At 55.8% G+C, this 26,052-nt stretch overlaps 1 protein-coding gene across 15 annotated transcripts; it reads right to left on the bottom strand.

Annotated features, from left to right (window-relative positions):
* Positions 1–211: 211 nt before the first annotated feature.
* Celf5 (CUGBP, Elav-like family member 5) lies at positions 212–24,739 on the bottom strand. 15 transcript variants are annotated; one of them, NM_001135603.2, is given in 12 exon segments: positions 212–3,343; positions 3,721–3,823; positions 5,594–5,674; positions 7,041–7,103; positions 7,935–8,081; positions 8,160–8,301; positions 9,050–9,196; positions 10,281–10,360; positions 12,005–12,133; positions 12,679–12,730; positions 18,065–18,147; positions 24,482–24,705. In NM_001135603.2, coding segments are annotated over 12 exon segments (1,188 nt in total). In that variant the 5' UTR covers positions 24,627–24,705; the 3' UTR covers positions 212–3,327.
* Positions 24,740–26,052: the final 1,313 nt, after the last annotated feature.

Raw genomic sequence — 26,052 nt, 5'->3', positions numbered from 1 at the left:
AGGTTTCTGTGAAGTCCTGGCTTTCTTGGAACTGGCTCTGTAAACCAGGCTGGCCTCAAACTGAGAGATCCCCCTGCCTCTGCCTCCTGCGAAGTTAAGGACCTGTAACTATCACGCCCAGCTCAGAAAAGTGTGTGTTATTCATACATTGGGATGTTACTCAGTTCCACACAAGGAGCACGCCACGACGGGGAAACAAGGTGACAGATAATCCCTGTTAACAAGTAAAACTTTTATTAAATAAACTTTTAGGGTTTTTGTCTCTTCTTTTCCAGACCAAGGAGAAGTGATTTGATGTTGAGAAGCTCGCTCACGAATAGGAGGCGCGAGACTCAAACCCCACATCCCTCTCCACTCTTGGCTCCCCCTCTGCTCATCTCCAAAATTGAAGTTTGAAATTTCACGAAATTCATCGTAGCAGAAACTAAGCCCGTTGTACAAATCACGTAGGGTCTCTTGTGTGGAGTATAAAAATGGTATTTACAGCTCGTAAACATGAACTAGACAGTGCGCACGCCAGCGCACGCCAGCACGCACTCAGCGGGCAACTTGCGTGGGGGTGGGGGGACACAGCGACACCCCGGACACACACGTTCGCACACTACGTAATACAGTAAGTCTTACTGTGTTACGTTCAGAACAAGGGATCATCAAACCGGAGACGAGAAACAAGGTGGGCAGAATCAGGGTGGGTTTTTTTTTGGTTTTTTAACCCCCCTTTAGTTTAGGTCAGTCAACAAACATTTTGGTAGAAAAGAAAAGGGTTTTTTTTTTTTTTTTGCTTGTTTTTACATGTTTTTTAGACCTTAAAAAACTTTTATCTCTTTTGTTTGCTTTTGGACCAGTCGGAAGGGATCTGGACCCCCCCCCAGGACCCCCCTCCCCTGCTTGGTGGGATGTCCAAATTAACGACTCTGTGCTTTGTGGTGGGTGTGTGGGCAGGCTGGGTAATATACAAGAGGTGGGCTCTCTCACCAGGCTTCCCAAACCTCCAACTAGGAATCAAAGGCGGATTATCATGAGTCCCCACATCCCCTCCCTCTATGCCCTTCTCAGTGGTCTTGTTGGCACTCACTCAGAAAAAGACCACCGACATGATGATAGATAGATGATAGGTAGGTGATACGTAGAAAAGGAAAGTGTGGAGCCTGCGGGGTCAGCAACCGGGTCCGGTGTGGCCACATCTGACTCACGGTGACCTCGGGTATGAGACCTTCAGTTTACAGCTGGTGATTGGAGGACCGTGTGTGTGTGTGTGTGTGTGTGTGTGTGTGTGTGTGTGTGTGTGTGTGTGTGTGTGTGTGAGAGAGAGAGAGAGAGAGAGAGAGAGAGAGAGAGAGATCTGGGTGGGTGGGCAGTGGGGGACAGGAGTCTCCCCTGGCAGGAAGCTAAAGACACCTGGTCACCCAAGTAAGGCTATGAAAGTGGGAGGGGCAGGGCGGGGGCAGCAACCGTGGAGACCCCAAAAACTGGAGGTATATGGTGTTGGCGGGGTCCTGGTTTGGTGTCCAGTCAGGGCGGCGTCCAGCCGGCCTCAGCTGGTCTGTCCTTGGTCCCCCGCTGATTGGCCGGCTCAGAGCCACCTCCTTGACGGAGTTTGGCCACTGTGGTTCATTCTCCAAAAATATATAGTCTATGGTGCGCACATGTCTACGCACAGCTACGGGAATAGGAAGTGGGCGGGGGAGGGGAAACCTGGCTAAGGGGGATACTGGCTGACCAGGAAAGCCTCTGAGTCACGTGGGGGTGTCCCCAAGTTGAGGGGCATGTGGTTATTGGCAGTGTATAGGCCCCTCAAACCCGGGCTCAGACTCCTGTTCCCTGCCCCACAACACACCACGGAGTCTTCTGAACCTCAAGTGGCTTTTGGTGGCTTCGGAATTTGGGGGGCCACAAGTCGGGGACAGGTGGAGGAAGGGGGTCACTGGGAGAGCTGGTGTCCAAACTTGGCTGTAATTTACATAAAAGTCCTGGAGCGGTTGGAAGCGGGAACCGCTCAACCTGGGGAGGATAGGGGGACATTGAGGAGAAGCAAGGGGAGCGGGGCGCAGAACACAGTGCCCCACTTTGTCCTGGCAAGAAAACCCCAGTGTTTTCAAAACAACAGTTCCTGACAGTCACCATCAGTCTGGGGACATTTGCTCCTCACATGGACCTTCTCTCACCAGCCCAGAGCAGATGGCCTGCAGGACACTGGGTTGAAAGTGAAAATACGGCAGCAGTCCGGGGATTTCTACGTGATTGATGGGTTTCCTAATCGAAGCCAAAATAGATAAAGCCCAAAAGACCCAGGTAACGGACAAAAAACACCGAAGGATTAAAGACTGTCGATCTCTACCAGGCCCTGGGCTGGGTGATGAAAGAAAGAAAAAAAGGAAGAAAAAGTACTCCTGGGTGCTCTGTAGCCGCTGCTATTGGACAGCTGGGCTGTCACCTCCACGGCGCCGCCATTGTGCAGTTGTGTTCACCTTTTAAAATCAGTCCAGTCCCAAAGAAAGTGCTGAGAATGTTGAAGGGGAAATTGACTTTTGGGGGGTTTTTTGCTTGTTTGTTTGGGTATTTGGTTTTGTGTCGTTTGTTTTGTGAGATTATAACCGGCACTCTGGGTTTTGTTAACCCACTGGGCATGATATTAGAAGACAGGACTCTCAGGGTCCATGAGAGCTGGTGGGGACAGAGGTGGGGGACCACAAGGCTATGATGTGTCCCCATTTCCTCTGCTTCAGTCCTGGGCCATGCTTAACTGGGCATTCCAAGTTCAACTGTAGGGACACAGAGCTGGGTGTGTGCGGCACGTCCTTCTCTGGATTAGGGCTTCTCGGCTGGGGGAACAGCTTCACAGGATGGGATAGAAGCCCCGCCCATCACATCCTGCACCCCAGACCACAAGCCCCAAACCAGTTCACTAAAGTGAACTCCTATTCATCCTTCAAAACTTTCCCTGGGAAGGAAGTCACCTGTGTGGAACCTCCTAACTTTCTCTCACCCTAGTTTCCCCACCCTAATCCCACCCTCTCTGCCACCCAAGCCACAGGTGATGGGGGAGGGTTTGAACCCTCAGTTGGCCTTTTGGAGTGTCACTCCCGCCCCCAGGATTTGGAGAGTAAGCTTGGGATGGGAGGAGGGTTGAATGACGCCAGGGCTGGGCGGAGCACAGGGCCGCCTGGCGGCTCACCTGGGGCCACACCCACAGCGCAGAGGGGCTGTGGGCGTGGTCAGTACGGGTGTCCTGGGTCTTTGGGTCTCTTCAGCTGCACCTTCAGCCTCTTCATACCAATCTGAAAGCCGTTCATGGCCTGGATGGCCGCCTGCGCGCTGGCTGGGTGGTCAAAGCTCACGAATCCTGAGAGAACAAAGTGACAGGAGCTGGTGAGGGACGTGGTCCAGGCTTCCTGTAGATAACGCTGGTCTTGTACGGCTCTAAGGGTGGGGGCCTCACTCCCACTCCATCCAATCTGCTCAACTTTCCTTGTGGTGCGGGGGCCACAGCCTCCCTTTCTTCCTACAACACTGATGTGTCAGTGAAGAGTATTCCAGAACCTTCTACATACAGGGCAAGCTCTCTACCCTGACCACGCCCCAGCCCCTCACTGAGAAACTTTAGACCGGGTTCTACCCCTGGTCACGCCCCCAGATCCTAACTGGGGGATTCTAGGTGGGACTCCACCCCCTGACCACATCTCAGACCCTCAATGGGAGTCTCTAGGTATGTCCACTCACCGAAACACTTGCTCTGGTTGGTAGCCCGATCCATAAACACCTTGGAGGAGATGATATTGCCGAAGGGGAGGAACATCTGGGTCAGCTCCGTGTCTCCAAACTCCTGGGGGAGGTGGTAGATAAACAGGTTACAGCCTTCGGGACCTGTAGGTGGGGGAGAGAAAGACATAAAGCCCCCAAGGAGAGGAGGCGGACCCCCCCTGGGTTGGGGTCCAGTCCTTATCTCTGGCTGTGGATAGAGTGAGGAGCTTCTCAAGATACAAGGAGGGAATGGCTAGGAGCAAGGTTGGGCCATGCGAGCCTTGACCCAAGTCCACCCAGCCATCAGCTCACCACAGACCAAACCCAAATAGCATCTTCACCCCTGCTGGAACTCCACAAGCCAGAGCCTCCCTGACAACTCTAAGCCCCCAGGTGATTCCCAAAGCCCCACATTGCCTGCTGCCAGCTTCCTCCTGTGGGTAATGCACTGGAGTCAGGAGAACAGGGTGAAGTGATGGGGGCAAGGTGGGTGTGGCTCAGCAGTGACTCTGTGGGCCTTGTGTTGGTCTAAGAAACACATGACATTTAAAAAGATGCTGGGCCGGGTTGGAGGCTCACAGCCATCACTGCAGCACTTGGGAGGGCAAGTCGGGAGACTTGCTGTGATTATGAGCCCAGTGTAAGCTGCACAGTGAGATCTTGTCTTTAAAAAAAAGCCCAGAGAGAGACGAAGGGACGAATGCACTCAGCGGTTAACTGCTCCAAAGGTCCTGAGTTCAAATCCCAGCAACCACATGGTGGCTCACAACCATCTGTAATGGGATCCGATGCCCTCTTCTGGTGTCTGAAGACAGTGACAGTATACTCATAACAAAAATAAATAAATAGATAGATAAAGTATGAAAACAAACAAACAAAAAAGAATTCACTCCCATGAGGGAGCCAGGCCTGTCTATGTAATTAATTTGAGGGGGCGTGTATACCACTGTGTATGTGTGGAGGTCAGAGGACAATGAGCAGGGGTCCTTCACCATGGGGTTCTGGGGATCAAACTCAGGTTATCTTGCTTGGTGGTAGGTATCTTTACCCATCCTCCTGTCCTGGACTTGAAGGAGGGCCAACCTTCCCCAAGTGCCCACTGATGTCACCTGTGGTTAGGTTTCGGTCCTGGCTGTCAATATTTAGACAAGCATATCCTTCTGGTGGCCTCAGGTACAGTGTCCAGGGGACACAGTGCAGCCCAGTGTGAGACAATCCAGGGGCACTGGCTACCCTCAAAGTCAAGGACTCAGCTGTGAACCCAGCCCCTGCCCCCTGGAGTGTGAATCCCAGGTGAGGGCAGACTCTCCATAAGGGTGGCCTAAGGCTCCCCCTCCCATCTCTCCCCAGGCCCTCCAGGTCCATAGGTAGGTAAAAGTAGGGCTTCCTGCAGAGAAGGCCCGCCCACAGAACAGGAACTTCTCAATGACTCTATGTCACACAGGTGGGCCCAGGACATCTGAGCTCCAGATGGGGAAACTGAGGCAGGTTGTTAAGTACTCTCTGATCACTGTGCCCAGTCACAAGAGGATTTGAGTGGCCCTGGGTTGCAGGGCTCTGGACTCCTGCTTCCTCCCGCATGTCCTCCACAGGCTTGGCTTCACTGGGAAGGCCTCAGTTTACCCAAGATACCTCCTCAGACTCCAGATTCCTGCTTTCTCCCGCATAACCTCCACAGGCTTGGCTTCACTGTGAAGGCCTGTTTACCCAAGATGCCTTCTCGCACAAACGCGCACCAAAAAGGGGGTTTCCTCGCTTGTCCATAGGAGTTGGGAACCTCAAGGGCCGCAGTTCCATGGAGGGGCGAGGTCAGCAGTGCAGGTGAGGGTGGGGCTGGCAGGGGTCGCCTCACCTTCACGCTGCTGCTGCAGGAGGTGCGGAGGCTGCGGAACGCTGTGTGCCACGGGCGCGATGGCCGCGGTGGGATACATGGCTGTAGAGAGCAGAGGCCATGCTGAGCCACAGGACCAGAGCAGAGAGGGCTAGGCCAGGGCTGGGGCTGAAGACCTGGCCAACGGGGTGGGGCCGGGCTGTGGCTTTGCTGAGTGGCAGGACCAGGTCAGAGGATGAGGTCACGACCAAGGGGCGGGGCTTGGGCTGTGGCTGAGGGGCGGGGCTGTGGCTGAGGGGCGATGCCTAGAGGGTGGGGCCCAGCTGGGACTTGCGCTGGGTGGCAGGACCAGGACCGATAGTGAGGATAGTGAGGCTGGGACTAAGGGCCGGGAATGGCCGAGGGTGGGGGTGGGGGCTGTGGTAACGAGGGGCGGGGTAAGGGCTGAAGGATGGAGACAAGGGGCAGAACTTGGGCCTAGGGCCAGGTTTGGGTGGATCGAGGGGCACTGATGGTGCTGAGAGTGGGGTGGGGCCAGGGCCAGAGAGGTAAGACCAGGGCTGAGGGGCAAGACAGGAATGTAGGAGGGGCTGAGTGGGTCCAGACTTGGGGGCTAAGGGGTAGGCCCTGACCCTTGCTCCATGTCTCTGCCTCCCTCCATGCCTTTGCCCTTCATTCTGGCTCCCCATAAGCTGTGGCTCTGGCCCTGCTCCTTGTGCCCTGAGCCTATTCCTCAGGCCCTAACGCTGACCCTTATGCCCTAACCCTGCTCCTCAGCTCAGGCCCCACCCTTTTCTATCCCCACCACCACTCTGCCTTTACCTTGCCCCCAGACCCTGGTCTTGACCGGTTCCAACCTTGTCCCCTGTCCCTTGCCCTGCCCAGTCCCTGGCCCACCCCTCAGCGCTGCCCCTGCCCCACCATTCAGCCCTGCCTCTCTGGCCCTGGTCACACCCTTGAGCCCAAGAACCACCCTCCACCCCTCGGCGCTGGCCTCACCCAACCCTCAACTGGAGGGAGCAGGCACAGTGGAGGGCAGAACCACTTTTGGTCAAGAGGTGGGGCCAAAGTGGAGGACAGGTTCTGAGTGTAGTTGAGGCACCGCTGAGGGAAGGGTTATGAACTGAGGGCTGGGATTGGGGCGTGGCCACAGCAGGGAGGGCAGAGTGGAAAGGGCGTAGGGGTGGAGCTCCACAAGGGACTGAGGAATGAACTTAGTTAAGCAGGGCTCATGGGCAAGGCATTGGGTGGGCACAAGTCTCAAGAGGTGGGGTTAGATTCACAGTTGGGTGGGACAGAGCTACGGAAGGTACACAGCCAGAGGCAGCCCTGGCTTCGGAGGAGGTGGGCAGGCCCCTGAGGGACCTGGCAACGACACGTGGGGAGTCCCAGGTTTAAGGGACCTTGTACATTCCTTGGGAGGTCTCGTGGAGGGTGGGACATGTGGCCAGGACAGGGCTGCCTCTACCTGTGTACTGCTGGACTCCAGAGAAGGCAGGATGGAGGGTCTCTGCCACAGTGGGGCTCTGAGCTGCAGGACAGAGGATGAACTGAGTACTGACATCCACAACCACCCAGCTTCCCTTGTATGGTGACCCCCAGGCCAGCCAAGCCGAAGAAACTGCATCTCTGATGTGGCTCAGCCCGTCCAGGTACACACACCCCCACAGTAAACACCAGTAGCCAAGTGAACCTGTGTGACCATCATCTGACCCTGCTCCCCCACAGCACTCAGGAAAACCCTTCACTGAGAGTCATCTGCACCCCATCCCCTGCCCAGACTCCCTCATCCAGCTTGTGGGGACCCCTGGGTGTTCTGTGGTTCCCCCAGTTCCTGGTTTGGTCCGTTAGGACTCAAGGCCATCCTGCCTCACTTCGACAAAGCCAAGAATAAAGATTTGAGCCAGGCAGGTGCTCTGGCTGTTAGCTTAGCATTTGGGAAGTGGAAGCTGGAGGACTGCCCTTGGTGTGAGGCCAGCCTGGTCTCCAGAGAGAGTCTAAGGGCAGCCTGCGCACACAGGGGATTGAAGGCAAGTCTGAACTACACAATATGACCTCCATCTGTAACAGCAAACAAGACGTGTGAATCCTAGGCTCCTATCCAGCCTTTGATGTCACCTGTCCAATTGTCCAGCTTTAGAAACCAGCTAGAACTGGAATTTGAACCCAAAAACCAACCAATTCGCCAAGTGTGTGGTTGTGAGGTAACTTCCCTCCTCAGCCTCTTCCTGTGCCCACACCTTTCTAGCCACTCCTTGCCCTGCCCCGCACAGGTATAAGGCTGGGGGACCTAGGTGTGTCCCTCAGTTACCAGATCCATTCCAAACACTGTCCTAGGCTCTGGAGCACTTTCTCAAATTACCTGGGTAGGGCACAAGGCCATTGGCATACACGGTCTCCAGGGCAGGGTGGCTCCCGGGAAAGGGCAGAACACCTGGGAAGCCACTGGGAATGGATGTCATCAGGCCAGGGACGGCGGCAGTGCCCAGCAGTGGGGGTGAGTGTAGCCCTGTGGGGCGAGAGAGGGTCAGACACAGGGCCTAGAGGGTTCCCACTTGTCCTGAGACCTCCCAGAAGCTGCTCTCACCAGAGGCAGGCGCGATGGGTGTAGCAGGCAGACCATTAAGGCTGACAGTGCCAATCTGCTGAATGTGGCAGGGAGGGAAGGCCACACCGGGGCTCAGGTAGCTGCCAGAGGTGGACAACACTGTTGTCTGTTGCTGCATGAGCTGCGGACAGAGATGCTGTGAGTGGGACCAGTGCCGCGGATCAGGAACTGGGGTCAGGGAGGACCTCGAGAGACACCAGTTCAGTCAAGAAACCGGGCTCTGGGTTGGGGATTTAGCTCAGCGGTAGAGCGCTTGCCTAGCAAGCGCAAGGCCCTGGGTTCGATCCCCAGCTCCAGAAAAAAAAAAAAAAAAAAAAAAAAAAGAAACCGGGCTCAGCTCCAGATCAGCAGCATCTGGTTTGGGATCAGGGTCCGGTAGGCATTAGCATTTAGCTTCTGAAAAAAGGCTCAGTCTAGACTTAGGGCTCCATTAGAAACTGAGGCTCATACTTAGGTTAAAGTTCATTCTGGGATGAGGGGTCACTCAGGCAGTAGGGCTCAGCCTGAGATCCCAGGTTAGTGAAGGATATGGGGTCTGGTGTGGCACAAGATGACAGCCCAGCTTTGACTCAGAGCCAGGGTTAGAAACAGGGTTCAATATTTACATCCAGATTGGGGTCTGGACTAGGAAAGGAACATGGTGGCATTGGGATGTCAGGAGCTGGGATGATGTCAGCCTTGAGGGTGGAGCCAGAGTTGGGCTGAATGCAGATTTAGGAATGGTGGGATCTAGGCTCCAGCCAGTTGGGACACGAGCACTCTGCCCACCATCAGAGTGTGTCTGGGTCAGGCAGGGAGGGTGGCTGTGGTTAGAGCTGTCCATCAAGATCTGGGCTTTCGGGCTGTGCCCATGGGCTGGGGCCACTCACAGCCTGGGCGTAGGCACTGTAGGGGCTGAAGGGCAGGGTGAGGGATGGCGTCAGGATGCCCAGCTGGCCAACCATCTGCTGCATACGCCGTAGTGTCCGCTCTTTGTCCGTGTCGGCGAATTTGACCACCAGGCTGGAGGAAGCTCCCTGTAAGGAGAGCGTGTGGCATTGGGACAGGGGAGCCCGGACTCTAGTGCTCCTCATGGATGGGACTCCACAGCCAGAAGAGCCAGGACCACATGAGAAGTGATAGGGCTTTTCACCCTGGGCCTGGCCATGTGGTGACATGGCCGTTGTGTCTGGGAGGAAGCCACAGCCATACTGATAAGTGATAAGAGGAGTATAGAGGTTCAACTGTCATGTCTGGGACAAAGATTGGGGGTGGGGAAGTCCTAGCTGAAGCCATACCCTCAAGGCCGGGGGGGAATCCAAAGCCCAGAGAAGGATGGTGGTGGTGGGGCACCATGCAACCCACATCTGGGACCAGTGGGTTCCCTGTAAGGATGGTGTGTGGCCAGCGAATGGGGAGGACATGGCATTTGACAGTGGACCAATCGCCCATGCTGCTCAGGGGACTCAGTCAGGAGCTGGGGCTCAGAGTAAGCAGCATGTAAGTCGGGCTCAGTGAAGAGCTAAGGCCTGGGAGGCAGAGGTTAGCAGGACCAGGGCTCAGCCAGGTGCTTCCTGGGGACTCACATACCCCCGGCCTAGTTTGCACAAACCCCTTGCAATCTCTCCCTTCCAGATGCCCCCCTTGGGCAGACAGCCTGTGCCTCCATTCCAGTCATGAGAAAGCTGGCCCTGGGGGTAACCTGACCCAGCTCTACTATGTTAGGGAGACAACTACTGCTCTCAGCTAGGGACTCAGTTTATGTGCAGTAATGTGGACTTCCCGGGGTAAGATGACAGCCGTACGCACATGATGTTCTACCTAGGACCTTGGACACCTGTTCTCTACCTCCCTTGGCTAAACGGGTCCCCAGGACCCCTCATTATCTCCATACAGTCTACAGATGAGCTCACCCTCAGGTGAGAGCCTGAGCTCAGGCCCCTCTAGGTACAGCTCCAGGACAGCGTCCAGTCACACATGGCTCTGATCACAGTCTGGGCCGCACATCCGGCCTCCTGTCTGAAGCAGTCCATGATGGGAAGATGACAAAACCACCCATATCTCCCACACACCCTCAACTTGCACCCAGCCCCACTGTAGCTGAGCACAGGTCTCACTCACCGGCATTGTCTGGCTGCCATGTAAGGCGTGGATGGCAGCCTGGGCCTCTGTGTGGGAAGAGAACTTCACGAAGGCACAGCCTGGGAGGAAAGGGAGGAGGAGGTGAGGGACTGAAGGATACAGTGGATATAGTGGGAGCCAGGGGGAGAAGAAGCCCTCGATTGTTGAGTTCACATAGATATAGGCAGGACCAAGATGGCCTGAACTGACAGGACACACCTACATCTTCTAAGGCCAGAGACTTAGATGTCAGTCATGAATTCAGCTAAATAGAAAGTCAGTAATCCATCCACCCATCCACCCACCTGTCCATCCATCCATCTATCCACCCATCTACCTGTCCATCCATCTACCCATCCATCTACCTGTCCATCCATCCATCCACCCATCCATCCACCTGTCCATCCATCCATCCACCCACCCATCCACCCACCTGTCCATCCATCCACCCACCCACCCACCTGTCCATCCATCCATCCATCCATCCATCCATCCATCCATCCATCCACCCATCTACCTGTCCATCCATCCACCCATCCATCTACCTGTCCATCCATCCATCCACCCATCCATCCACCTGTCCATCCATCCACCCACCCATCCACCTGTCCATCCATCCCTCCATCCATCCACCCATTCACTCATCCACCCACCCATCCATCCACCTATCCATCCATTATCCATTCATCCACCCATCCATCCACCCAGCCACCCATCCATCCATCCACCCATCCATCCACCCATCCACGCATTCATCTACCCATCCACCACCCATCCACCCATCCACCCATCCACGCATTCATCCACCCATCCACCCACCCATCCACCCATCCACCCATCCACGCATTCATCCACCCATCCACCCACCCATCCACCCATCCACCCACCCATCCATCCATCCACCCACCCATCCACCCATCCACGCATTCATCCACCCATCCACCCACCCATCCATCCACCCACCCATCCACCCACCCACCCATCCAGACAACAGGAAGTCAGCTTAGCATCCAGGAACTGTTGAGACCCCAGTAACTACACACACTTCCAGAGGAGCCTGGGCTCCAAGAAGGTTCCATCAGAACAAGTAAGAAAAGGTTTAAATGGCCACTAGCCCTGACTTACAGAGCACAGATGGTGAACAGGGACCTGTGGAATCATGGAAGCTGGCCAAATGGGCAAACATACGCATTTATGTGGTGTTCACCAAGGCACCTCTAGCCAGGGTCATCCAACGTGGAGCCATATTTTATGCCTTCCAGTCATATAGATGGACAGAGACACATAAAGACTCAGAACTTGAGACACAGGGAAAAAGCTGAGAGGCTCGAGGACAGAAAGAACTCAGGCCATATTCCGGAGGGCCAATCTGCAGGGACACTCAGGAGCAGGGACACTCAGGAGGAGCCAGGGCTGACTCTGTCTCCCATAGACCTGATCTCTCCTCTTCCTCAGCAACCAGGCCTTCTCCTTCTTTCCCTTTCTTCCCTCCCCACACCCAAATCCCACCCACTAAAGGAATAGTGCACCAACACCTCTCCTCCAACCACAAACACCCACCCCACCTGCTCCACCCCTTCCCATTGGCCATGCCCACCTCCAGTCCCATCCCATTCCACAATTCGTGCAAGTTACTGCTCTGCACCTGTGCCACGCTCAACCCCGCCCTCGCTGCCACGCCCTAAGCCCCGCCCCAGGCCCTGCCCCAATCGCCTGCCAGTCACCTTTGCTGCTGCCATCGGGTCCTCGCAGCACTGTGCACTCGTCTATAACGCCAAAGGGCTGGAAGAGCCTGAGCACGTCTTCCTCCGACTGCTGCTTGTTGAGCATGCCCACGAACAGCTTCCGGTCCCCTGTGGGCGGAGCCCCGGCCCACGGCCCCGCTGAGCCCGCGCTGGTCCTGCAGACCCTCAGCCCTGGCCCGCGCTGCCCCAGGACCTTTGCTCAGGCTGCCCCGCTGCCCCTTCGCCCAGGAATGAGAGCCAGGTTGCTAGGGAAACCATACTCAGATGGCTGTCACTCACTGGGGTGAGAGGGAAGGAGGAATGGCAGCAGAGATGCTTGGGGGCGTCAGGGAAGAAGAGACAGGAGGTCGGGGACAGTCAGAAGCAGGAGACAGCGCAAGAAGGATGGGGGTCGGGGGAAACCCTGTCCCGATAGACATAAAGATGGAAAGTGACAGGACTGGAAAGGCTGATTTTACAGAGCTCCTACACATACATATAGGGTCCCAACAGCCTTGCCCACACCTCTCCCCGCACCCCAAGTCTGCAGCCTTCAGGCACCCGTGAGGGAACTGGAAAGGTGTGGGGTATCTGAAGTCTGGGGGAGCAGTCGGAGCCGGCCGGAGCCCCAACCCTGAGGCTGCAGAGGCTCACAGCCACGGGGAGGTTACTACTACCTCCACGGTTCTCACTGTCTGCCGGTTTCACCTGGATCGGCCGCGCCATCTGTGGAAAGGGGGACATGGTCAGGGTGGCAGAGAATATAGTGGGGCGCGGGCACCTGTTGTCCACCTTTGTCTCTGCACACACTCAAGTCCAGTGCAAGGGAGAACTGACCCGCAAACTCTTAGCTAGTTTTCAAAACCCAATCATAATTATTCCAACAGGACAAACTGTCTTTGAAAATGGCCTGATGTCCCTGAGTCTTTGGTGCAAATGTCACCTTGTGACTTGCTAGCCCACAGGATCACCAACAAATGAAATGGTAGGGGGTGGTAGGCCTCCCTTCCCCATGCCCCAAGGATGGGCTAACGGGGAGCAGGGGGTGGGGCAACTCATAAAAGACTGAGAGGCTTTAATTTTCCACTGGCCCTGGATGGGAGAATCCTGGGTGAATTCCTCTGTCTGCCTCCAGACAGGGGCCTTAATGTCACCACGTGGAAGAAAAATCTATCATGCTATGGGTAAAGAAGGAAGGGATCAAGAGCGTCCAAGAGTGGGATCTCCACCAGCGTCAGATCAGGCTAGCCCTCCACACGCAGTCCTGTGACATTCTGGTCTCCTGTGTTCTGTCCCTGAGCCAGAGAACTTGTCTCTGGTGCGGTGCCCCCCTGACAATGACAGTCCGACGACTGAGCCAGACGCCCCAACCTCATCCCCTCACACCTCGGCCTCTTCCCGCTCCTGAGAGTCCCTCAATGTCCTCACTCAGCTATGAACACCCCTCCAAGTTCATTCCCCATGCCCTCCACCCCCAAACCCCACCCCTACCCCTCGCCCTTCTCCACACCTCTCTCCACAGCCGTCCCCTCACCCTCACCCCTCTCCACACCCCTCCCCTCTCCTTCTGCTTCCTTTGGGCCCCTCCCCTTCCGGAATCCTCCTCCTCCCTCCCCAACTAGGAGAGCCCCTCCCCTCCTCTGAGACCCTCCCAGGGACTAGCACTACCTGCCCCCCTCCACAGCCGGCCAAATCCCCCCAAACCCGCCCACCCACACCCCATCCCCTCTGCACCTGGGTACCACACCACATCCCGGGATTGGGGGAGGCGATCTGAACCGAATAGTTCCGCTTCTGGGGTCAGGGCGCCTAGGAGGGGTGTGGGGCGAAGAGGCAGGGGAGGGGTCCCCCAGATCTAGCCTCTCATTCCCCCCGCGGCCCCACCCACACGCCCCCGCCAGCCATCCCCCCTCCTAGCTATCCTCTCTAGCACCTTGGGTAGATGAAGATGGGGTTGCCATGGCAACGCTGATTCACCCCGCGGAAGCTGGCAGTTGTTGCTACCATGGAAACCGCCTCTGTGGGGGCCCCCTCCGAGTTCAGATCTCGCCTCGCACAAAAGAGATTTAAATATAATCTTTCAGAGACGAAGAAGGGAGGGGGAGGGATGGAGGGAGGAAGGACACCGGCCCTGTCGCCATCACCCCATCACTGACCTCAGTCTCCCGCGCTCCCGGGATCCCCCCTCCACCCCACAGTGACAGAAAAGGGGCCACGGAGCGCCTTCCCCGCCCACACCACGTGCCTCCGCCACGCATCCGAGCTGGGTCTCTCCACCCTCCTGCCCCCCAATCTGTCCCGCCCAGGTGCCCACCCATCCCCCATGCTCCTTCTGCAACTCCCATCTCCGCCCCCTTCCCCCACCCCCTTTCTCCTCACATTCAGCGGACACCGACACTTCACATTTCCGGTTGTGTAAGATCTGAGGGGACCCTAGGGAGGATCCTTACTAGTGTTGCAAAGTGAGGTAACAAAAAAAAAAAGAAGTTGCCTATGACCATGGTGGAGAAAATTCTTTGGCGGGTTTTGAAGCAGCAGTAGGAGTTCCGTGGGGTGTCTGGGATCCATTTCATCTCTGAGCTAGGATGGGAATATCTGAGCTCTGTGTGTGTTACAGATGGGGAAACTGAGGCCCTTGGACAATCTCACCCTGTCTAGCCAGGGCTGTGCAGATTTCTCCTGCAGTTGCTAAGTTTTACCTTTGGAAGATTCCAGAACCAGGGAAGACACCAGTTGACCTCTCCCACGTGGACACGGTGAACCCCTTACCCATCCTGCACCTGCCATGGCTTCTTAGCACTCCAGCTGCTCTTACAGTCTCTCGCTGCAGCATCCAAAGCCTCCAGCAAGAGCCAGCTCCCAGGACCCCTCCTCCTACAGCCCTCTCTACCCTTTTCAAAGCTGATGCCTTTAGGAGTGTTTCCAAGGAAGGATGGCTCCTCCCACCTCTAATCTTCTGACCCTTTGCCAATAGACACCAGAGGACAAGATCTAACCAGAAATAACATGGCACCCTCAGCTTCAGACCTGGTGGATGAGCCCTTCCATTGAGCTGTGGAATACTACATAGCTGTGAAAAAGCATGGGAAGACTCTTTTAGTGGGGGGAGAGAAGTAAGAGAGGTTCCAGGAGCCACCTGCGTGGTGGCTGACTCCTTCACAAGTGTGTGGTGTATTGTGTGGACACTACAAGGTGTCTGGTCCACCTCGGTGTCCTCCACTGCTCTCTGCCTGGTTCTTTGAGGCCAAATCTCTCCCTGATCCTACTGATTTTTATGGAGGTCATGGTCCCCACATGTGAGACCCTTGCTTTCAGAGAGTAGATGCTTAGGTCTGGGGACCTCGGGCAGGTCACCTGCCCTCTCTGAGCCCTAGTCTTCCTGTCTGTTGGGCAGAGGAGGCACGGCTGGGGAAACTGAGGCCTGGAGCTGTGGCTCGACACCAACCACAGATCTCAACAAAGAAAGACCTGGAACGTCAAGGTTTCAGTGTCACCCTCAGCGGGCACCAGAGTCTAGAACATTCAGGATCTTCCTGGGCCATGTCAATTTCTCAGAATTAAATGATATCAGTGCCTCGCTTCCAAGTCCCAGCAGAGGACACTTCTCACCTGGCCCACGGAAGGGGCAGGGGCAGTGGGGGTAGGTCCTAACTGAGTGCTGCTAGGCCACGCCCACGCCCTGTTCCAGCCCACCCATGTTTCTTCCCCCCCCCCCCCCAGATGGGGACCGAACCCAGGGCCTTGCGCTTCCTAGGCAAGCGCTCTACCACTGAGCTAAATCCCCAGTCCCCCCACCCATGTTTCTAATAAAGTTTTATCAGCATAAGGCTGTGCCTACCCATCTCCATGTTGCCCCTGGCTGGTTCAGTTCTCGTGTGGCCTTAGTACTCGTTGTATGAACAATGGAGCCATAAGCGCAGAATCCTCCGTGTATGGGGAGGAGCGACGGGACAAACCTGGCCTATGGCGGAGCATGGAACGTTCTAGAATGGTGCAGAGCAGCCACGTGCGGGTCCCTGAGCGCAAGATGGAGCCCGAGTTTCAGTTCATCCTAAGGCCCATAAATGTGGGTTTGACATTGACACCTGGTCTTATTCTGGGAAAACTTGTGGCAAAATCAGGACTGTGACTGTCCTATGTCAGCGATGATTCCCATCAGTCTCTGGTTGCTGACAACCCGCCCTGCATGGAAGTGGAGGCAGGGGGATTGTGTGTTCAAATCAGCTTGGGTTACATGTAATAATCATCCTGCCAAAAATTATGAAAATGCAAGAAAACAGGCCACATTGGCAGGAGGGAGGGGGCGTGTGTCCTCCAGGCTGCTCGGTATTGACTGCGTACTAAAAACCTAGTATTAACATGGACATCAATGTTTCTGTCAAAAATTCCCAGCAACAGACAGGGATGGCCTCACATTTTTAAAAGTCAACGTTTTTCCAGAACATTCTCCACTTCTTCCTGTTCTAAGCAGAGTCTGTCCCTGGGCACTGGAAGCACATGGCTGGGTCATTCTCAGTGGGTTCTGGGCCCGAGTCCCTGGCTTCCACCTACTCCGTGCCAGGAGTCGCCCAGTGTGACAGCCACACTTGCCCCACAATGTCACTCACCATCCCCAGAGAGCACAGGGACCCGTGGACGGGACCCACTCTCAAGCTGTCAATCAATGAACCTCTTAGGTTCCTTTCTCAATGGGGCCACTCCCACCTGGTCTTCATACTCTGCGCCCCACATCTGCCCGCCACATGCCTAGTGCTTACACTGGCAACATGCCCAAGGCCACATGGTCTTCCTCCCTGACCTCACACACTGCTCACAGCTGACAGGAACTTACTGATACCTCCCTCACCAGAAAATCCCTCCACATCCATCCCTTCCTGAACACCACCAACCTATGTTTGGGGAAAGGGTCCTTGGTGCCCTGTTTGGGGGAGAGGAGAAGCCAGGCAGGGAGGGGTAAGGACAAAGATGAGGGCAGGGGTGGGGGCAGGGGTGAGGGTAGGGGTGGGGGTAGGGGTGGGGGCAGGGGTGAGGGTAGGGGTGAGGGCAGGGCTGAGGGTAGAGTGGGGGCAGGGGTGAGGGCAGGGGTGAGGGCAGGGGTGAGGGTAGGGTTGAGGGTAGAGTGGGGGCAGGGGTGGGGGCAGGGCTGAGGGTAGAGTGGGGGCAGAGATGAGGGCAGGGGTGGGGGCAGGGGTGAGGGTAGGGTTGGGGACAAGCATGAGGACAGAGATAACGGCAGGGCTAGGGACAGGGATGATGGCAGGGGTGGGGGCAGGGATAGGGGTGGTGTGGTGGCAAGGGAGGTGACAAGAGCAGGCACCATATCTCCACAGGAGCCTGGGGAACCACAGAACAAGGTGAGCATTGGAACAGGAATGATGCTCCTCAGAGCCACACCAATGCCAGCCCAGGTCCTTGAACCCCAGAACTATGAGACAGTTTTTCTTTATAATGCCTTGGGTGTGTTATTAGAGTCCTACCAAACACCAACTGTTTCTGGTGACATCTTCCCTGGCACCAGCCATGCACAGCTGCCTTCTCCCTCTTCTCCACCCTCACCTGTCAAGTTCTTTCAGGTATCAGAGACCAGAGTAGTCAAGTGACTATTTCAGGGTCACACAGTAAGAAGTGGATGGAGCAGAACAAAGCTGTTTTCTCTCTTCGGGGTGGTAAAAAAGGTCCACGTCCTTTGTGGCCAGAAAGCCCTGCCCAGCCTTTCTCCTCCTGTCCCTGTCCCCTAGGCTCCCTGCTCCTGTCCCTTCCCCAAACCCCCTCTCTGTCATCCCTTCTGCTCCAACCACAGGGGTCTCCTCGACATTCCCCCAATGCTGGGCTGCCCTACCCCAGGGCCTTTGCATAGCTGCCTGCCAGTGAGGCACATTTCAGACCAGGTCAACTTGTAGTGTGTACAGCCAGCCCTTCTGTGATGCACAGAGCCCAGCATACAGTATGCATACAAAAGATGCTCATGTTCATGGCCTTTTTATTCTACCCCCTTCTGTGTCCACTGAGCCCAAGTCTCCTACAGCTGAGAGTGTACCCTCTGCTCCACCGACCACTCACCCCTGGCAGGGTCTTCTGCTCGTGCAAGGCCGTCTGAGCTTTGATGGCAGAGTCCCTGGCGCAGTACGTGAGGAAGGCACAGCCTGGTGGGAGAATAACAGCTGGTGAGGAGATGGTCCCAACACCATGGACACAAGGACCCAAAGGTAGTGGGCAGCCCAGGGGCAGGGGTAGATGTCCATGGACACCATGGAGTATTACTCAGCCACAAACAGGACTGAGGCTCTGACACCCCCCCCCCCAGCATGAGGGGGCCTTGAGGCCACTTGAGCTAAGTGCAAAAAGCCACACAGTATGGACTCCAGGAGAAGTCCCAGAAAGCAGACACAGGAAGTGGATTTGTGGGTGCTGAGGACTGGAAGAGAGGATGGGGTACCCGAGTGTAGGGGGTCAGTGCTGGGGAGATGGTGGTGCACTCTTGCCATTTAAGCACTGGGGAAGTGTAGGCAGGAAGATCCCTTAGGCTCGGGGGTGAGAGATGTGGGTGGAGACTGAAAGGCAGCTGCTAAGCAAACCCTCTGGGCTGTGCACGCACGTGAATTACATGGGGAGGAGTCCCCTGTAACCTACCCAACCCGTTCAGGATATGGACCACACCCTCCAAGTTGAAAAGTCCAATTAGATGTGGTTGGGCCAGAACCGAAGACAGCAACCATGAAAATGTAACCAGTTAATGGATAAATGATTGACACATAGGGTGTGCTCTCCCACCCACAGCCATGAAAATGAAGCTGTATGTCCCGCCGCAGAACAAACAGATGGATGTCAGGGTCCTAAGCTCAGCCAAGGAGGCTGGACAGACAAGGAGTGTGGTCGGCACCGCGGAGTCCTTGAGGTCACTAGCATCAACAAATTCACACGTAGGAGGATGAATGGTGGTGGGCAGAGCGCAAAGGAGACCGATTTTCATCTTGGGAAGATGGGGACGCAGCCTAGAGCTCCACACTGGGCTGCGGCAGTAACAAAAGGAGCCGGCCTGGGGAGCCGGCTGCAGAAAAGAAGCCTGTAGCCCTGGCTGTCCTAGAACTCACTCTGTACCAGGTTCCCCTGAACTCAGAGATCCGCCTGCCTCTGCCTCCTGAGTGCTGGAATTAAAGATGTGCACCACCACACCCAGCTCTTTATGTATCTGAGATAGGTCCGCCCTTGCCTGACAATCACTCGACGCCATTGGTCCCAGCACCTGGAGGTACAGTCAGCAGAGTTCCAGGTCCTCCTCCCCTACATAGAGTTTATGATAGGCCTTGTCCGGAAAAATCCAAGAGGAGGAAGAAAAGGACAGAGGGAGGATGGAGGAGAGAGGGCAGGGCGGAAGATTGTCACAGAGAGCAAAGAGAGAATCGCCCTACCTCCTGCAGTTGCGAGCTCCCCCACCCTCAACCCCACTCCCACTGCAGGCCCTGGGCGAGGGAAACCCAGGCGCATTGGAAGATGCCGCTGTCCGCGGTGCTGAAGCGCGTCCGCCGCCCTGGTCTGGCCACCAGGGTCCCGACGGTCCCTGGCTGAACCTTAACACTGGGGCTGTCACCTCCCTTAGAAAACTTATCCCTCATGTCTGGGTGCCCGCTTTTAGACTCAGAGATAAACGACGTGTTAAGAGGTTCCTGGACACTCTTAAATCTGGGAACCTTGGAGAATGTGGAGAAAGTCCCACCATGCGGACAAAAAGACTGAGGTTCACAGTGGCCCCCGGTAACACTCAGATAAAGGCCAGCTCTCTTCCGCATGCATGTGCGCTGGGGCTGCCTGGCTTGGCTGGAAGTCCCCACCCCCACCCCTGCCACTCTCTTCGTGCCTAGATTTCAAGGGTGGCTTTCAAGTGCCCCTCATGCAGATGACCCTGGGGCAGACACAGACACTAAGAACTGAGGGTGTCCTGGAGACAAGTGGAAGGAGACTGGAGTTACAAGCAAGCAGAAGCCACAAAAGTCAGGGCACTGGGAAGCCATGGAGGGTGTATGAGCCTCTGAAGCTATCCAGGGAGAAATCTGAACGACCCCAAATTACTCACCCAGGCTAGAGGTGCCCCTGTGCACTTGCTTCTGGGGTGTGGTTAGACCTCGGCAGATACCACCAACTGGTCAGGAGTCTTAACACACACACACACACACACACACACACACACACACACACACACACACGGTAAACATAGAGAGGCACAGCAGCCTCACCGAGGACACACAGCAAGTTGGGAACATCTGCCTTTCAACCCAAGCAGGGATGGGGAGGGAGGGGATGGGGGAAGCTGGGGGTGATGAGTGCCTGAAGGATTTCTGAGATTCAGAAAATTCTGGAATGTTGAAGAGGCCATGTTTAAATTACTTTTCTTGGCCTATGGAGGGACCATGCTAGCAGGGGTGAGCAGGGTCCCTGCTGGAACCCACCAGGCACCAGGTAGCAGGCAGTTGTAAGCACCTGAGGGTGCTGGGAATCAAACTCAGGTCTTTGGGGGGAGCAGTATTCACTCTAAGCCTCTGAACCACCTCTCCAGCCTCCCACGCACCTTATTTTGGAAATGGGCCCCTGACCACCTCTGTAGCCAAAGCCAACATTGACTGATGATCCTCAGCCAACCAACACCAAGACACCCAGCTGGACACTCACCCCACAGCAAGAACAGTTTCCTGTGAGTCTATCTGACCCTGCCCTGTCATCAAACACGACAAGACGGGTGGCCTCCCCTCACACCCCTGACCCCACCCTCACCTCCAATCCATCCTTCCTGAAGCAGCAACCAGAGATGGCCATGAGCACTAAGACAGCATGACTCTCTACCCACGGTCATGCCTGTGGCCTCCCTCGGCTCCTCCAACACACACCCCTTCCTGCCCCAGGACCTTAGCACAGGCTGTGGTCAATCTGCAACATCATTCTCCAGATAAATCAAAAACCAATGCCTTCCTCAGCCCTTCCAAATCCTCAGCATCTGATGAGCCCTACCTCAAGCTCTCCAAGCTTTACCCAGGAAAACGTGTGCTCATAACCACATCTCCACCAGGCAGTTTTGCTGGGGATATCACCGTCCACCCACCCTCAGTCCATCCACCACTTATCTACCCATCCATCTGTCCATCAATCCACCCATCTGTCCATCTACCCATCCATCCATCCATCCATCCATCCATCCATCTACCCACCTGTCCACCCATCTGTCCATCCATCCATCCATCCATCCATCCATCCATCCATCTACCCACCTGTCCACCCATCATTCCATCCATCCATCCACCCATCATTCCACCCATCCATCTGTCCATCTACCCATCCATCCACCCATCCATCCATCTACCCACCTGTCCACCCATCTGTCCATCCATCCATCCATCCATCCATCCATCCATCCATCCACCCATCCATCCACCTACCCACCTGTCCACCCATCTGTCCATCCATCCATCCATCCATTCATCCATCCACCCACCTGTCCACCCATCTGTCCATCCATCCATCCATCCATCCATCCATCCATCCATCCATCCACCTACCCACCTGTCCACCCATCTGTCCATCCATCCATCCATCCATCCATCCATCCATCCATCCACCTACCCACCTGTCCACCCATCTGTCCATCCATCCATCCATCCATCCATCCATCCATCCATCCACCTACCCACCTGTCCACCCATCTGTCCGTCCATCCATCCATCCATCCATCCATCCATCTACCCACCTGTCCACCCATCTGCCCATCCATCCATCCACCCATCATTCCACCCATCCATCTGTCCATCTACCCATCCATCCACCCATCCATCCATCTACCCACCTGTCCACCCATCTGTCCATCCACCCATCCATCCATCCATCCACCCACCCATCTACCCACCTGTCCACCCATCTGTCCATCCATCCATCCATCCATCCATCCATCCATCCATCCACCCATCCATCCATCTACCCACCTGTCCACCCATCTGTCCATCCATCCATCCATCCATCCATCCATCCATCCATCCATCATTCCACCCATCCATCTGTCCATCCATCCATCCATCCATCCACCCATCTGCCCACCCACCCATCCATCTGTCCATCCTCTCCCATTCACCTCCATTCACTTTCCCCAGCACTTTCCGTGCAGCCTGTGTCCTGCCTCTGTCACACAGCAGTCGACTCCCTGCTGAGCTTTCCCAGGCCTTGCACCTCTGGGCTTTTGCAGTTGCTGTTCTCCGCCCCTGCCTGAGAAGCCCAGGCATCAGAGTGTAACCCACTCTGTGAGCCCAGGCCTTGTGCCCATAAGTTCATTAAAATCCCCTCTACCCTCTACTGTGGCTTCCCCTGAGAAGATCTTGGAAGCAGCTAGGGAAACTGAGGCACAAAGCACGATGCTCCCCCACTTGAAGCCATCATGGTGGCTCAAGCAAGCATCTGGCTGTGGCCCAGGACAACTGCTCCTTCCACACCTGTGGGTGGGTCCATGTGTCCCCAAGGCTGCTTGTCACTTGTAGGCTCCAAGTCACTTCCTCCTGCACCCAACAGCTGCTGCTGCTCCCATGGTAACAGCAGGCCAGGCCCCCAGAGCGAGCGGCTCCAAGGCAAATGCTGCCATTAACATGAAAATGCATATGGTCTGTAGGGCCAGAGAGACCTCAAGGGTTCTCCCTTAGAAACGGGAGAGAGGACCCCAATGTGAGCCCTGACTGAGGGAGCCCCCATTCTCTGGATGGCTCCAGGGAGGGTTACAGAGGGTCAATGTGCCCCATCTCTTCTCCATTCCCTGTTCCTTCTCTGCATCCACCCTGGGACTCCACCTCTGCTGTTATGGGCTATCTTGAAGATGTATCCCAGAAACAAAGCCATTGAAATGTTGACAGGAGGGCCCAGGTTTACCAGCTCCACTTATTCTGTCTTCATTTGCCTGAAGCCGAGAGAGGGGCAGCTATTGGCTGACAGTCACTCCATATTAACCCACACAAATCCACTTTTCTTGAACCAGGATGGTCAAGTAGCCCAGGCTAGCCTTCAACTTGCAACGTAGCCAAGGATGACCTTGAACTTTTGATCCTCCTGCCTAAGCACTCTAAGTTTCGGGGTGAGAGTCGAACACCAGTGTCCCTGTCCTCCAAATACAGACTTCTGTTCAGATCCTAAACCCCTCCTTTGCTGGCCTGGGCATCCCCCTTTCCCATTTGGGTGCGGCCTGGGAGGTTGTTGTTTCTCTAGTCCCCAGTGTCACAGCCAATGATACCCTCCGCTGCCCAAATTTCACCCCGCAAGCAACATCCCTAAATACCAAGGCTCCCAGATCCCCTACATCTACCAGAAAGACAATAACTCCATGTCCACACCAGCCCTCACAGTCCCTTCATGGGCCCCTCATCCACCACTGTTTCCTGTCTGGAATTCCCAAGGGAGATGACTCCCCCACCCCAGCACCCACCCCAGGCGCTAAGGCGCCTCCTGGGGTCCTGCCAAGGATGGAGATCCTGGTCTTAACCTTGGGCCCCTGTCAGGAGAGCTGGTCAAAGCCACTAGATTCAGACACTAGGGCTTGAGACAGAGCAGAGCAGGGCGACCCTGCGCCCCCCACCCCCATGCGTCCATGGGAGGGAGAGTCAGGTTTTTTTAGCCACCTGCCGGCGAGGCCACATCCCCCAAGATCTGGGCTCTGCCCAGAGGACCTCACGTTCGTTGTCTTAACCACAGCTCTGGCTCTCCCAGGTTCCACCTGAGCCCATGGTTGGTGTAAGGGGCCAGGAAGATGGCACCACCCAGGGAGGGTTTCCCTGGGACCCCGTATCACCTGGGCCCCAGCCTCATCTCCCTCCCCACACCCCCACGTCTTTGTAGTTACCGCTCAGACTCGGGTCCTGGACATGTGTCCTGGCTGCAGCCCGAGCTAGCCCGGCTTTGTGAGCAGGATTCCCAATCCCGAGGTGGGAAGTTCCAAGCTGGGCCAGGAAGACCAAAAGCAACAAGAAGGGTGGTGGGGGCTGGGAGGCTGGGGTCTCTGGCGCTCTAGGCACAGGTTAGGAGGGGTCTGGGAATGGGAATGGGAGGGAGAGGGGAAAAGAGAGGTAGATGCCCGGGGAGAGGAGGGAGACAGAGGGAGATGATGGAGAGCTGGAGAGCGATGGAGGAGGAGGGAGTGGGGAGGAGGGAGGAAGAGGGGGCGGAGGACAGGAGGGGGGCAGCTGGATCGCGAGCGGCACCCCCAGGGCGGAGGAGGGTGCAGGGGAAAGTGAGTGGGGGCTGGGATGTAGGGGTGCAGGAGGAAGGGTTTGGGGAGGAATCTAGAAGGCTCAGGTGCAAGGGAGGAGTGTAGGGGTTGGGGGGTGCAGGTGTAGAAAGAGAGGTACAGAAAGGGCTGGGGCTGCAGGGTGGTGGTGCCGGGGTGCAAGGGCGGGTTCGGGGTGCATAAGGCGGGGTGTAGGGGTACAGAGACGAGTGAGGGGTTCGGGACATGGTGCCCACCTTTGTGCACGCCGGTGTGCGGGTCTTTGAGCACTGTGAGCTCGTAGATGCGGCCGAACTGCTCAAATAGCGGCTTGAGGTCCTGTTCGTGCAAATGACGCGGGATTTGGCCCACGAAGAGCTTGATGGCGTCCAGGTCCTTCATGCCGTCGGGCCGCGCCCCGGGGCGCTCGGGCCCGCTGCCGCCCACCGGCCTGGCCCGGGCAGGAGCTGTGGTGCGGCCGCTTCGCTCCGTCAGCGGCCCCGCCCGCGCGCGACTGCGCCACAGCGTTCCTGGCGGCCGCCGCGGGTCCTGCAGGAGACGGGCGGGGCTGGCGCCGGGAAACTGAGGCCTCGAGGCTGGCAGAGAAATGGGGATTCCAGGGAAAAACTGAGGCCCAGAGGTCCTGGAGCTGTGGGGGTCTTCAGGCTGGACATGCCCATCAGAAAGACTGACGGGTCTCCCTGCTCTGGCCTTGGCATCCTTAGTGTGTCTGTCACCAACAATCATGAGATCTGCCTGGCAGCCAGGTGCGCTCAAGAGACTGAGGCAGGAGGATCGGGAGTTCTGGAGCAGCCTGGGCTACATCATAAGAGCCTGTGTCAAGATAAAACGAGTCAGCAAACAATGAGTAGCCATGGAAGGGAACTGTGGCTCTGAAAACAGGGAGGTGCATAATGAAAGCCAGCTTGTGACATAGACACAAAGGGCAGGGCAGGGTCAGGGCGGTTACAACAAAGTAGGGTAGAGAAGCCGACGAGGACAGAAGCAGACACCCAGGCTGGCCTTTGGAAGCAATCCTCCTGCCTCAGCTGCCTCCATCGTCAGAGTGGGATGGCAGGCCTGCGCTGCCTTGCCCTGCTCATATTTTTATTTTCAATTGAAGTTCCTAGTGCCATGGATGCCTGTTCCAACACGCTGGCCGTGCCTATGCTGGCCGTGCCTACGCTGGCTGTGCCTACGCCGTACATAGTGAAAATGGTGACATTTGCTGGGTGAGGCAGCACATGAACGAACTCTGTGAGTCTGAAGCCAGAGGCTACACATTGTATTTCAGGTCAGCTAGAGTTATGTCAAGAGACCTTGTCTCAAAACTAAATAGGTAATATTTTGTGCATAGCATTTCTGTGTTCATTTTAATTATTGCAAATAGTTAATATTTGCAATATTAAATAAAATACTCTGAATGTTGATGACTGAATTTGATGCTTTCTTTTTTTCCAGAGGAGGAAGAGGCAAAAGGATCAGGGTTCAAAAGCATCCTTGGGGGGCTGGGGATTTAGCTCAGTGGTAGAGCGCTTACCTAGGAAGCGCAAGGCCCTGGGTTCGGTCCCCAGCTCCGAAAAAAAAAAAAAAAAAAAAAAAAGAGAACCAAAAGCATCCTTGGCTACAGAGAGTTGAAGGGTAGCTTGGGGCACATAAGACAGTGTCTCAAATACATAAAAGAATTAAGGAGTCCTGTTCCTAAAATTTGTTTTTGTAAAAAGATTTACCTATGTGCAGCGTGTTGCCTGTCTGTGTACATGGCCAGAAGGGGGCGTCGGGTTCCCCGGAACTGGAGTTATACGTGGTTGTGAGCCGCCATTGTGGG

The sequence above is a fragment of the Rattus norvegicus genome, chromosome 7, assembly GCF_036323735.1.
Source record: "Rattus norvegicus strain BN/NHsdMcwi chromosome 7, GRCr8, whole genome shotgun sequence".
NCBI lineage: Eukaryota > Metazoa > Chordata > Mammalia > Rodentia > Muridae > Rattus > Rattus norvegicus.
The sequence above is the reverse complement of the archived record's forward strand: the minus strand, read 5'-3'. Positions and strand labels throughout refer to the sequence as shown.